The sequence below is a fragment of the Labrus bergylta genome, chromosome 4 (genome assembly GCF_963930695.1).
Source record: "Labrus bergylta chromosome 4, fLabBer1.1, whole genome shotgun sequence".
Lineage (NCBI taxonomy): Eukaryota > Metazoa > Chordata > Actinopteri > Labriformes > Labridae > Labrus > Labrus bergylta.
This window is the reverse complement of record NC_089198.1, coordinates 9,537,207-9,550,361: the sequence shown is the minus strand read 5'-3', so window position 1 is coordinate 9,550,361 and position 13,155 is coordinate 9,537,207. Positions and strand designations below refer to the sequence as shown.

Sequence of the window (13,155 nt, the reverse complement as noted above, 5' to 3'; positions counted from 1 at the left end):
TTTATTGAAAACACGATGTTGTTAATCTGTACGGTCACTTAATTGAAACTGTTCTAATGGCATGTGCTGCTGACCTCTTGGCCAGGTCACGCTTGTGAAAGAGATTCTGATCTCAATGGGTTCTTTATCTGGTTAAATAAAGGTTAATAACTTACAGAAATTAGATTAGTAAAAGGCAGAGGGTTTTTTACCTACAGGACTAAAAGAAAAGGCAGATGCTATATTGTGATTTTTATACAAATATACTACAGAAATCTTTAAAAATAAATGGGTCAAAAATGTGTTTTTTTGTTTTTAATTATTGTTCTTCTTTCGTCTTATATCTTGGAACAACTCTACGCAGTGGATTTATAATCAAACATTAGTTTTCGCAAAGTGCAGTAGCTAGTGTTTGCCTGTAGAGGGCAGCATGCAACCTGTCGTCCCACCGGAAGAAGGAACGTGAACATGTGACGTTGAACAGGAAGTAAATAAACCGCCTTCCCGCGCAGTCTAACCGGTTCAGTTCAGACGTGCAGAATCACAGATAAACTATCAAAATGGACGAATTATATTTAGATAACATCGACGAATATGTCAACGACCACAACAAGATAGTGAGTGCTCTTCTGTGGTTTCATTTGTCATGTTTTTAAACGATATTCTGGCGGAGGAGATATATTTGTGAATGATGCGTTGAACTGCGGTCAAAAACCTGCGTGTTTACTCTTTTCTCGCCTTTAGGGTTAATATTAACATTTATCATACTCTGATTTACAAGTATTCAGACTTATTAAGTGTTTCGGGATAATTCGGCTAATAAATAATCCCTCAAATAACCCTCTAATTAAACAAAAAAATGATTTAATGGTTGCTTAGTGGCCGTTTCTAACCCGCCAACATCTGTTTTTGTAATCGTTGTGATATTTATAAGATGAAGAACAAAAGCAGATCATTAAATCATAACTAAACAAGCTTTTAGGTATTAATATTTATTGAGTTTAAAAGTTGTAACAAGCGTTAACAAAAAGGTGAATTTAGCTCCACACGTGTCAACAGAAGTCTATATTAAATTAATATTAACAATTCAACTATTTTGTATGTGTCTAAATGCTTTTGGATTTGTATTACTCTCTTTATATCCATTACTAATCCTTCCTCTAATATTTTAGAATAAAATGATAATGTTCTATTTTTCATTTATCAACACAAACAATAAACACATCATCACAAATCAACAACAACAAAATCTTAATAATGATACAACACAGAAAAACAATAGAAAACAACAACAAAAACACATTTGTACGACGGAGGATTAGGGACACGTTAAAAAAAAAAATAATAATTTCGAGATTATTTCTTTAATTTAAAACGATTTAATCTCGAAATTTATTTTATTTTATTTTTTTAACGTGGCTGTAATCCTCCGTCATAAATTTGAGCCACACAGAAGAAAAAAAAACACAAGTTAAACATCAGCATTTTCATAATTCATCAAATAACTTAAAAAAAAAACATGAACATGTCATAAAGCATCTCAAATATTAATCCACTTTATACTATTTGTTTCTGTGTCATACGATCGTTCAGTTTATATCAGTCCAAATGTAATTTCTTCATCTCGTCTTGTGATGTGTGATTCTCGTTGAACAGGTGACGTATAAATGGCTGAGTCTCACTCTGGGAGTTCATGTCAACACCGCCAAACAGTGAGTGTGAAAACTTCTGTTCCTTAAAGAAAGACAGAAATCTGAACCAGATATTGAAGAGGCATATTTAGCTGAATTTTCATTATGGACTGTTTTTCATTATGGACTGCTACAGCAGAGTAAAGTAGTCATTAGTAATTAAAGAAGTCTTCAACTTCTCAGATTTTACATTTTTGAAACATACCTAACATCAAGAGTTTCAACATTTTCTCTATGAAAACCCTTTTTGACGGTTTGTAACTTGGACGTTTTTAGCAGGAGGATTGACATTTCCCATGCATATTTATTTATTCATATTTTTAGATGCTGTTGCCAAGGTAACGAAGGAAGTTCGTGAAGGCAGCGTCAGTGTCAAAGCGTAAAGCTGCTGGACTGTACATTTGCGAAAGATGATGAGAATAATTATTTAAATTAAGAAAGAAATAATTAAAGAACGAATTTGAAAAATAGTACTCCTCCACACTTTGAAGTTTTTGAATTGCAGGACACATTTTGAACATGTTGGAGGAAAGGGCTGAGACTTAACGGGCTGCTCTCATTGGATGATTTTAACAAGATGTTAAATGACTTGAAGGCAGACACATCTGGCTGTAGATCTTCTCCCTGATGTGTTTGTGGATAATCTTGAAAAAACATTTGCTGTTCAGATTTGTTATTTGTGTCTTTTAATGTCTCATGCTGTATTTTCTTGTACTTGTATGTGTGGCTGCTCGTCGTTTGTGTGAAACTCTGTAAATTGTGCTGCCGCCTATCTAGGACAGGACGCCCTGGAAAAAGAGATTTTTCATCTCAACACGTTTCGAAACAAAAATATTTTTCAAAAATAGTCAAGATTCTTTGTCCAGCTGCGGTATCTGCTCGAGGTTAAACCAGGTGTACTGTCAGATACGTTCTTAAAGAGCAGCCTGTTGTTCTGTGCATAGATAACTGTATAAAAAACGATTAACTAATACATTTAAAACAGAATGCCATTAAAGTGTCCGCCTTGTTTTCAGGATGCTCTTCCATTACTTGGATCACAAGAGGAAGGAGAGTTCAGCACAGCTTCATGCCACGTATCTGGTGTCAGGGAAGTCTGTGGACAAGGGACAAACGGTGAGAGAGAAACACAGGAACATGTTTGGATTTTCAAATGTACTCATATCTGTGCACGAAGATCCTTCTATGTCTATGATTAACTGATGAGTGTGTGTGTGTGTGTGTGTGTGTTGCTTCCTTTCAGAGTCACAAAGTGTCGGTTGTCAGAGAGGAACAGTTAGAAGGTATGTGAGTCTGTTTTCTCAATCACAGCATTTACTGAGTATACTGTCTGTAGTTAAATGTTGATACTAGGCTGCATTCTTAAACTCGTGTTATGTGGCTTAGGGGAGGAGCTATGCATCTGATTTTGGCGCCGTTGAGTGTTGACAGACATCGGTAAATAATGTGGCATGAGCCGATGTCAATAGACGATGTTTATTTGTTGTGCCAAATCAAATTAATGCCCACATCTAGTCCACCTAACTACTGATTCAGAGAAGAGGTTTTATTGATCTCACCTGTAAAACAAACTCCGACTTGTTTTTATTGTCAAACATGAGAGAAAATGATGTCATTGTGGGAGTCTTACACCAAAGAAGTCATGAAACAAACATCAGTCATCGGCTAAATTGTTAATACAGACATCTGTATCTGTATCAGCCTTCATTTCCCAAACCGGTGCATCTTTAACATCGCTCCTATAAAAGAAGACTGGACTTTTGTGTGGCATAATTGTTTTTAAACATATATTTGTGTAACCTGAGTGTCTACTGACCCACAACATGTGAAATAAATCCATCCAGTCCTTTGTTTGTGGTCTGCATAAGTCTTACAATACAGAGAAAAATGCTCCTTTCAAATGTGCTCTCCTTGTGATGTCACAGTGGGATTATGGTAAAAAAAAAAAAAAAAAAAAACCTCCCCTCCCTTGTGTTGTGGATTTTTCTGTTGGTAATGAAAGATCTCAAGTCAAAGTCTTTTGTCTTTGTGTATTTTATTGCGAATAGTAAAAAGTTCTTTTGCTAAAGGGGTAACCAGCTACAAAAGTAACATCAGTCACAAGTGCATCAAAGATTCCCGGGGCAGTCCAGGTTGCAGAGCATATTTATACTTTCACAGGGTGTAGGTATTTTGCATATACATGAGTTTGTAGGTATTTTGCATATACATGAGTGATACATGGTCATTGGTTTCAGCTTGCCCTAGTGACTACGCCTTCTGCTAGTTTGCCTGGTGATTTATCTATGCAAGCTTCTTTCTATAAGGCACCTGGTACGGAAGAACACCAACAGAAAGTCCTTTGTCAGGAGGGCACTGATTTAGGGTCATGCTGTACCCAGATCCTGAGGAGTGTTCCTGTTGGAGATACAGACCAAGGCCATACAGAGAAACAGTTTCTAATTGCTAAATGACGCACGAACATCCTAATCTTTTCAGGTCAAACGAAGACAACAGACAGATGGTATTTTTCCACTACACCTGATATCTCCACCCATTGACTCCACCCTTAGCCTAGAACAAAACTTTTGTGCAGTTCTGCCATTTTTATTTTCTCTACAGAGGAGTGATGTCTAACGGGAAAACTCGGGGGGGGGGGGGGGGGGTCATTGCATTTAAAGAGACACACACACCAAAACGGAGCGTTCTGAGAGAGCTGCTTTATACAGGGTCACAAACCTCCTCTGGTGCTTGATTCATGTTATATTTTGACCAAAGCACAGCACAGATGTTTCATTTAGACCACAAGGGACTGTTTGAAAAGGTGGAAAAGGGGAATAATGTCTTCTTTAAATGCCAACCTATTGAATTCACATGAAGAGAAGATACAAACCTGCGTTGTTTTCTGAGTTAATGACTATAATAAAATAAATAATCATCAATTACGAGATTCATTCGTTTCTTGGCACCCAACGGATGGTCTTCATCCAGTATTTTCAGCAGTTGCCAGATATATAATGTTCCATCAGTGAAGCATGTCTCATCGGTATAGCTGATCCTCTAAACTGCCTGAGCAAAGTCGACAAACTAGTAAAAATATCCTGTTTGTTACTTAAAGACACGAGTGTCTCCCGATGTGTCAAACTCAAACTACAACTTTTCATTTGAACGCAGCATGCTTCAGTATTATTTGTCCATCCTTCTTTTTCGTTGTCTCAGTCAGATATCTGAAAGAGATGAGGGGAAGGCGTCTCACATTAGGTGTTTCATTTTCTTCTGCAGATTGCAAGTCCAAGATGAGCCTGATTGTCAGCGTGCATGTGTACAGTGTGCAGAAGGCTTTGCTGAAAGATAGCGGCCCGCTCTACAGTGTCGACTATGATGCTGTGAAAGACAACCTGAAGGACTGCAGCAGGTGTGTTGATCTTTTCTATCTTTCATTTTCAACTACAGGTGCTCTGTAAGGATTCCCTCAGAGTATTGATTTGAAAGGATGTTGCCTTTTTCAACATTTCCCATCAATAAAAAAAAAAAAAAAGGAAAGAAAAGTGAGTAGTCGATTAGCAGGACTGTAACTGTTCCATCTTCTATCTCCGCAGATACAGTGCCATCCGCTGTGCCGACGCCGTGCCCATGTCGTCCCTGGAGCTGCAGCAGGTGAGAGAACCGCAGCGAGCCCCGACACCGGAGCCTGAACCCAAAAAAACTGCCACGAATGGAGACGTGGCTAATGGGACTTCAAAACCTGCCGCCAAGCAGCAAAAAGGCATCATGGGAATGTTTGCGACTAAGGCGGCTCCTAAGAACCAGGACGCTGACAAAGAGGTTAAAACAGAGCAGAAGGAGGACGCACCTGTGGTACGGCTTTGTTGTGATTGGTGTGATTAACTTCTTTAATCCAGTAGCAGAAGTGAAAGCTGACGTGTTGAACTGCTGTGTCTCATGTTTTTCAGGTTGATGCCCCCAAAAGCAAACCGGCTGCAAAGACCAACCCCATGACGAACTTCTTTGGGACTCAAACAGCAAGTGAGTAAAGTCTCTTTTTCCCCCCTTTTATTTTATACATGAGAATTATTCCTGCATCCAGAGTGTAGTTGTTTTTGATGGTAACACAAATCTGCTTCTCAGTGTGAAACGACAAACTACAACCACTGCAAGCCATAAGTTAAAGGAGCAATATGTCACTCTGACACCTAGTGTTTAAAATGGGTACTGCAGTCCAAATTCAAAACATTGGGGAGTGCTGTCTCCCCCCCCGCCCCCTCCTCATTAGGGTCGATGTGCACACAGGTTGCCATGAACACTGAAGCTTCAGTGTTTATCCAGCTCTGCATGGGTCTGTAAACCTTTCTGTGTTCTAACCTCTCTCCATTTTTCAGAAGCATCTTCAATATTGATCCTAGTTTGACCTCGTTTCTGGTGTTAGACACCTGACATTAAAACACAGGACTTGACTAGTCTAGGTTGCTGACATGAACACGACCTTAAAGTGTGGAACTATCACATGTTAAAGTGACAGTACGCATGTGTCGCTAACTTTTCCTCTTTCTTGTAGAGAAACCAGAGAAATCGGTGAAGCAGGAGGAAGCAGCTCAGTCGTCGTCCACAGCAGAGCAGCAACGCCAGAGTTCAAAACCTGAAGAGAAACCGAAAGCTGCTGCAGTGGAAGCACCGAAAACCTCCAAGAAAGACTCCAGGTGTGTTACCACATTAGTTCACATAAATGGCATAGTGTATCACATCATAGCGTGTTTTTTAAAGAGCTAGTGCCTGAACTACTTGAGAAAAGTTTATGCAGCTGTTTTTAACCAGCGCACGGGTTTACATGAATCAGTGTGTTTATGAATGTATCTGTAATTATTTTAACTGTTTTATATGTTTTCTTCTTCTTCTATCTTTTATTGTATTGCTCTCTCTCTCTCTCTCTCTCTCTCTCTCTCTCTCTCTCTCTCTCTCTCTCTCTTCTCTTATTGAAGTAAAACCAAGCGAATTGAGGATTCTGACAGCGAGGACGAGATAATGGAGAAGAAAAAGAGACGAAGGATTAAGAAGCCCGAACCAGACAGCAGTGATGAAGACAGTGAGTTGATTATTTTCACTAATTTAACAGATTTATGTTCAAGTCAAACTGTAATTTAATCAATAATCAAGTAAGGAAAGAATGCTCTTATTCTAAAGAAGAAATCAACATGTATTATCTAAGGTTTTGGATATCAGACTTTCATTGGCTGCAGTCTGAAAGGAATATTTGTGTTTTGGTTCTAGACCAAAATGACTGCGTTATATATATTACCTCCTTTGTCTGAGATTAAAGGGGGTGCAGCTAGTGACCGGCAACACCAATGAAAAATAGCGTAGGTGTTATGGGTCCTGCATGTGGCCCCCGGTGAACAGACGGGTCACATGCACCTGTCATGACCGTCAGATCACTGATGTAGTAAACACTGTGTGAGTCACTGTAATCATTTACTCAATGTAAAAAAAAACTATTGTTGTTTTTTCGCATCCGTTCACTTGAGGGTGCAGGATTTTAAAATGAGGGTACAATGCATCCTTTTGCACCCTCGTAGAACCGGGTCTGGATTTAAAGTTGATGCCTTAAAAAGCAGGGACAGTGAATAAGGGGAACTTTCAAAAGCCGAGATATTACAGAGGACTCATTTGTTTTCTCCTCTTCAGTTATTCCAGATTCTCCGCAGCAGATGGAAACAAAAGAGAAATCACCGAGTCCAAAGAAGAAGAAGGAGGCGGAGCCTGTTTCTCACACACATGTAAGTGATCGACTCTAATGATGAGAGGTTGACATGGAAACGATGTTCAGCTCAGAGATCATCTCTTTACTCCTCCGTTAGACCTTGATGAGTTTTTTTTCTTCTATGTATTTAACACTGAATATCTGATTGATATATGTCTTGAATTCTACAGCAGAGCCACTCTGACATCAAGACGAGAAAGAGGAGACGAGTCATGAAATCCCGCACGTTTTTAGACGAAGAAGGATGCATGGGTATGTCTACTGCAAACAGTAGAAACAGTTTCTCTCTCTCTATCTAACACAACTAAGGACACCACAACAAGATGCCATATCCAGAAATATCAGAACTATAATCACTCTCTCTCTACTTCTCCCTCAGTGACAGAGAAAGGCTACGAGAGCGAGTCGTACTCTGAAACAGAAGACGATTTCAAGCCCACCAAGCCGGCCCTGAAGGATCCCGTCCCTGCAAAACTCTCATTGAGCAGCAAACAAGACGAGAAGAAAAGTCAGAAGAAAACATCTGCTAACGCGAACAAAGGAAGTAAACAAGCTTCCATCGTGGGATTCTTCCAGAAGAAGTGATGGAGGGCAGCGAGTGACACTGTGATTGGCTCTGAGGGATAACGAGCGCTGCTGCAGACTTTTCTGGAACAAAACACACATCACATCTGCGATGGAGGAATACAACTCACATTGCAGACGGACTACAACTACATGGAGACGATGGCAAACGTTTGACTTCACTGTTACCAGCTGATACAATAAATATTTAAAAAATGAAACTACAGGTGTGTTTGTGTGAGGTAAAAAGTGGTACATGTAAGGTAAATGACAGGATTTCATTTTTTATTCATTTAGACCAGTGATCATCCACTGGCGGCCCGCAGGCCACATCTGGACCCACAAAGCTTCCCGTCCGGCCCGCAGAATATAAAAAATTACCTCGGGTGATTGAACAATAAACATTAAAAAAAATCCCAAGGCTGAAATACTTGCAAAATTAAATTAAATTTCCCCTCTGTCACCAACTTCTTCATATTGAGCTTGACAGCTGTCAGGCTAATGTGCAAGTATATTTTAAAGTCTGGCCCCTGCTGTGTCGGTCAAGAAAAAAAGCTGGCCTTTGTACAAATGATGACCTCTAATTTAGACTGTGGTCTCACTTAATACCTAACCAGTCTCACATCTTGGATAATAGTCAATGTGACTGAACAACATCATGTTGTAACTGAGGCTGGAAATGTTGCATTGGTTTATGAAATTTAAACATCAAATTCTACTACTGTAGATTGCCCTAATGCAGAATATAGGATTATCAGGTATGTTTCCATGGCGACACTCTTGCATATTACATACTACGTACATGGGGCGCACACACTAACCGCTAGGATACCGGCCCCCCTGTTAAGTCTCACTTTAAATGGCTGTAAATCCATTTACATCAGGACATTTAATACATCTGAAAAACATTTATAGCTAAAAAAAATTTGCAACATAAAGTATAAAAGATAGATTGCAATCTAATGTTTTTATATTTGTTTCCTCTGCTGCCCTGCATGCCTACTCTACAAATAAATACTAACTCATAAAGATTAAAAGATGCAATGAGGAGAAATGCAACCAAAAATGTTTATAAATATGTCAATAAAACCGATAAATTATTTGAATGTTTTAGTTAAAAAAGCAAAACAAACTGGAATGCTTCTTCGAGATTGCTCTTAATTGTGATTGCTACAACTTTTATTTGGATTTTAATAGAAATGCAGCTGCCTCACTGACAGACAATAAACACCACAAATGTGAAGGTATTTCATCTTCTCCTACAGCCTCCCTGAGGGCTTTTGTCAATGGAGTCTTTTACAGCCTATGTTTTCCATATTGACTGATTTGAAGGCTTTTATTTGGTGTAAATAGAACACTTACTGCCTCATTTGGAAGTATAAATCAAGCATTTACAACCCATTTAGATTCACGTCATTTTCCCATAAGCACATCTCTGCCTGCAGTCTCACACGGTAACATTGGAAATAAATCTTCATGCTGCAAAGCTTTAATAACCGAGACAGCTGGCAACTAATAGGCTTAGTACCATGGCTCACTTTGGTACACAATTAGGCTTGCGGGTTGATCTCATATGACACTAATAAGTAATAACCACAGCGTACTATCTCCTTGTCAAGAAAAAGCCCAGAACATAGGGTAAGAAGAGGACAAAACCAGCTCATATAACTGGAAAATATAACGAACAATGTGGTCTTTGGGGACTTGTTCTTCTCAGTGACAACCAGACTGCCCTGTTAACTCACACACGGGGCACCACGCCCTTTAACTTTCCTCGCTGAGCACACAAAGTGGGCCGGTCAAACTGGTATTTGGATTAGCTAACATGGAAAAGGATATCCTCCACTGTTACTGGGAGTGGCCAGAAAAATGTGTTCAGACGCTGGTGGTTTGCCATCATGGGCTTTTAAGCATGTGTCGAATGAGCTCAGACAATGATGTGGTTTTTATTTAGAGGGAGGTCTCACAGCTGCAGCTCCATCAGCACACTGTGCGTAAGACAGCTGAGTCACACACTGTACTCTAATATCCCCTTTGGATTTCAACAAAAGCAGCAGTGTACATTATACTCCTCTGACATTCTCCTTAAAGAAGCTTACTTCACATATGTCTTAATTCAATCTTTAAAAAGGTTTTTTTCTATTGCTGCACTTCCAATTGATAGCAACTATGATGGCAAATAAAGGTAAATGACAAGGGAAAAAATTCAGCTGATAAAAAATGAATATACACAAACCTGCATACACACAGATTTTATATAAAACAGGAAAACCAACACAAGAGTGTACATCTCTTTTATTACAACCTCAAGCCACCCATTCTCCAAGTCTTTTATTAAATACCTCCGGAGAATTTACTGAATAGGAAAACAAAGGGAACAAAAGGTCTTAGAAAATGTGCTCTCCGTCCAAAAAGATTTCTTTCTGATGGAGCACAAAGTATTTGGTTATTCTGCAAAAACCGAGGGATGTTGAGAAGAAGTTTGCTTGGTCGTTTTTGACTTTAGACAGTATATAAATATTAAAGTGAATCTAAGAGCTACAACTATAAAATCAGCCTTACGTCTATTATCATTAGTAAAAATATTCAAGTGAATCTTAGAGCTGCTTGAGTTCAACCTCTATAATTAACACAATCAGTCCTCCCTGTTTCATCATCAGTACAGTCGTTAACGTTCATATTAGACTGATCAGTCTATTAGCATAGTTAGCTCTTACTGCTAAGACTACACGTACTTTTACCATTATTACTGACCCTACCCTAACCCTAACTCTATCTTAGTCATTGCTGTTGCTCTGTTTGTCTCTATCCTTCTTCTTCCTACATCTCTCTCTTTCAACCCCAAATACATTCTCATCATGAGTCTGGTTCTGCTCAATAGACTGTAACATCCCTGTCCAACCACTGTTGTAAATGTGGGATAATAAACACAGAAACAAATTTATGTCAAAGATCCAATATTACTTCATGGCTACATTATCCATGTCATACCCTCTTAGAAATTCTGCTTTAAATAAATTGTCATTTTATAAGACTTTAAAAACGTTTTAGACTTGTGTTTTGTCTCTTCTATATGCTAAGATGAAATACTGACTTGACCTTTAAAACACTTTTTTAATCAAATGCTACAGTTACTTTTTTCTTAAGCTAGTGTGAGTTTTAGTGCAGGGCATCTTGTGAGCTCATAAAACTAGATTAAAATTTAAACTCAGGGTAATCAGGTGACTTAAGAGTTACAATTCTGAGGTCATTAAAAACGTATTTAGTGTACCAAGTCTTGTGACATTTTTCTGGATGAGGGCGACTTTAAATCAGCAACATTAAGTTTGTAGGGACTTGGGTTTGAAACCTAAGGGTCGCTGGTTCAAGTCCCAGTGTGGACCAAGTCTGTAAGTTGGTCTGGTAGCTGGACAGGTGCATGTGAGCACTGCAGAGGTACCCTTGGGCAAGGCACCTGGACCCATAAGCTCTACCATGTGCAGCCCCTGACACCTTATTGCATTAGTGCATGTCCATATCCACAGGACACATGTGCAGGTGGTGAGCCACCAACCCAAATAGGTGAAACACTGCACGAGAAAGAAATCTGTTGCTTGAGTTTGAGAGCATTACATCCACAGCTGCAAACGTAATGCAACAACAATATTAATACAATATTATCTTATGCAATAATACACAGTTCAAACACTTTCATCTGTCTCTACACTAACATGAGAAACTTTTGTTATTCACATGTGCATTTCTCTTATAGTCATTCTAAACGTTATTACATTATTAGTGCAGGGTACAAATTTATAATGGATCAATACAATTCTGACATTACCACTTTAAAGATCTAATGAGGAACTTTCCTTGTCCTGCACATGTTTAAAATGTTATTTCTGGAAAAAAGGGTCCTAGTTAAAAGGGTTGGGGTTTGGGTTAGGGTAAGAAAATCTCATCCTGCTTTCTTTTAACATCCAAATGTATCATTCATTGTGAATCTTTTACATTAAATTGTTAACAATAGCTGTTTTGCCCCATCTGATATACAGACAGCAGTGACAGACATTCAAAATAATTATATAAATTAAATATGTTTTTCTCCCCATACTATCTATTTATTTCTTGTGGTTCATTAAGAGGCATCAGTGTTAATATCAGGATTTTTCATGACCAGTTAAAAAACTCTTAAAAGGAGTTTTTAATGTATAACGACTGATCATGGAAGAAGTTTCAAGATTCTTAACTTGTGATAAAATCAGACATTTAAGATAAGATAAGGTAAAACTTTATTCCTCAAAAAACTTTATTCCTCAAAAAACAGGAATATAAACAGCATCAATAGCAAAAAGTTAAAAAAAACAAAACAAAAAAAAACAAACATGTTTACATTAATTAAATAAAGGAAGAAAATTGCAATATAAATAAAATAATACCAGGTATATACAAACTATGTGTACTTCCACTTGTGGAAAGACAGAACAGTTATTATTTAAAACACACACAGTGTGTAGCATTAATGATTTTGATGAACATTATGATACAGAGTCATGTGGTGGTGATGCTGTTAAACAGTCTGACTGCAAATATCCCTTTGAATTTAACTGAAATGAGAGAGCAGCTATATCACAACTTTAACTTAGAATTATTATTATTATGTGCTTGAATAAAGGTTTGAAATTAAATGAAATGTTGTAAAGTGAAAATTACATTTAGTCTCTTTGACAGGATGTATAGAGGAGTAGTGGTACAAATGAGGACTTTATAAGTAATAGACTACAGTGATTAAGCACTTAAAGTGTCAGTGAGTGAAGTATGGGTGTGAAATATAATTTATATTTCAAAATGTATTTTTTTACAGGTTGAAATATATATAATAAAAAATAAGATTATTCAAAAAAATCTAAAAAAATATCAAATCTAAAAAATCTGAATAAAATTTAAGAAGAAAAAATATTATTATGGGCTTGAATAAAGGTTAGAAATTAAATGAAATGTTGTGAAGTGAAAATGACATTTAGTCTCTTTGACAGGATATGTATCAGGTTGATATATATATATATATAAACTTATTTAAAAAAAAATATATAAAAAATCTGAATTAAAAAAACAAAATTGATATCAAAATATATAAAATATATGTATAAATTTAAATTGAACTGAGAGCCGAAGCTATATCACAACTTTAACTTAGAATTATTATTA

The 13,155-nt window shown here is 37.6% G+C and overlaps 1 protein-coding gene across 2 annotated transcripts; it reads left to right on the top strand.

Moving 5' to 3' along the window:
- Positions 1 to 463: 463 nt before the first annotated feature.
- On the top strand, positions 464 to 8,189 carry pold3 (polymerase (DNA-directed), delta 3, accessory subunit). 2 transcript variants are annotated; one of them, XM_065953652.1, is made up of 12 exons: positions 464 to 596; positions 1,636 to 1,691; positions 2,687 to 2,786; positions 2,914 to 2,953; positions 4,932 to 5,064; positions 5,249 to 5,507; positions 5,603 to 5,675; positions 6,205 to 6,346; positions 6,626 to 6,729; positions 7,329 to 7,420; positions 7,578 to 7,656; positions 7,784 to 8,189. In XM_065953652.1, exons 1-12 carry the CDS (start codon positions 540 to 542, stop codon positions 7,987 to 7,989), a joined length of 1,341 nt encoding a protein of 446 aa, XP_065809724.1. In that variant the 5' UTR covers positions 464 to 539; the 3' UTR covers positions 7,990 to 8,189. The 2 variants fall into 2 exon arrangements, with proteins under 2 accessions (XP_065809724.1, XP_020497458.2); XM_020641802.3 differs by having other exon boundaries at positions 7,575 to 7,656.
- The last annotated feature ends 4,966 nt before the right edge of the window (positions 8,190 to 13,155 follow it).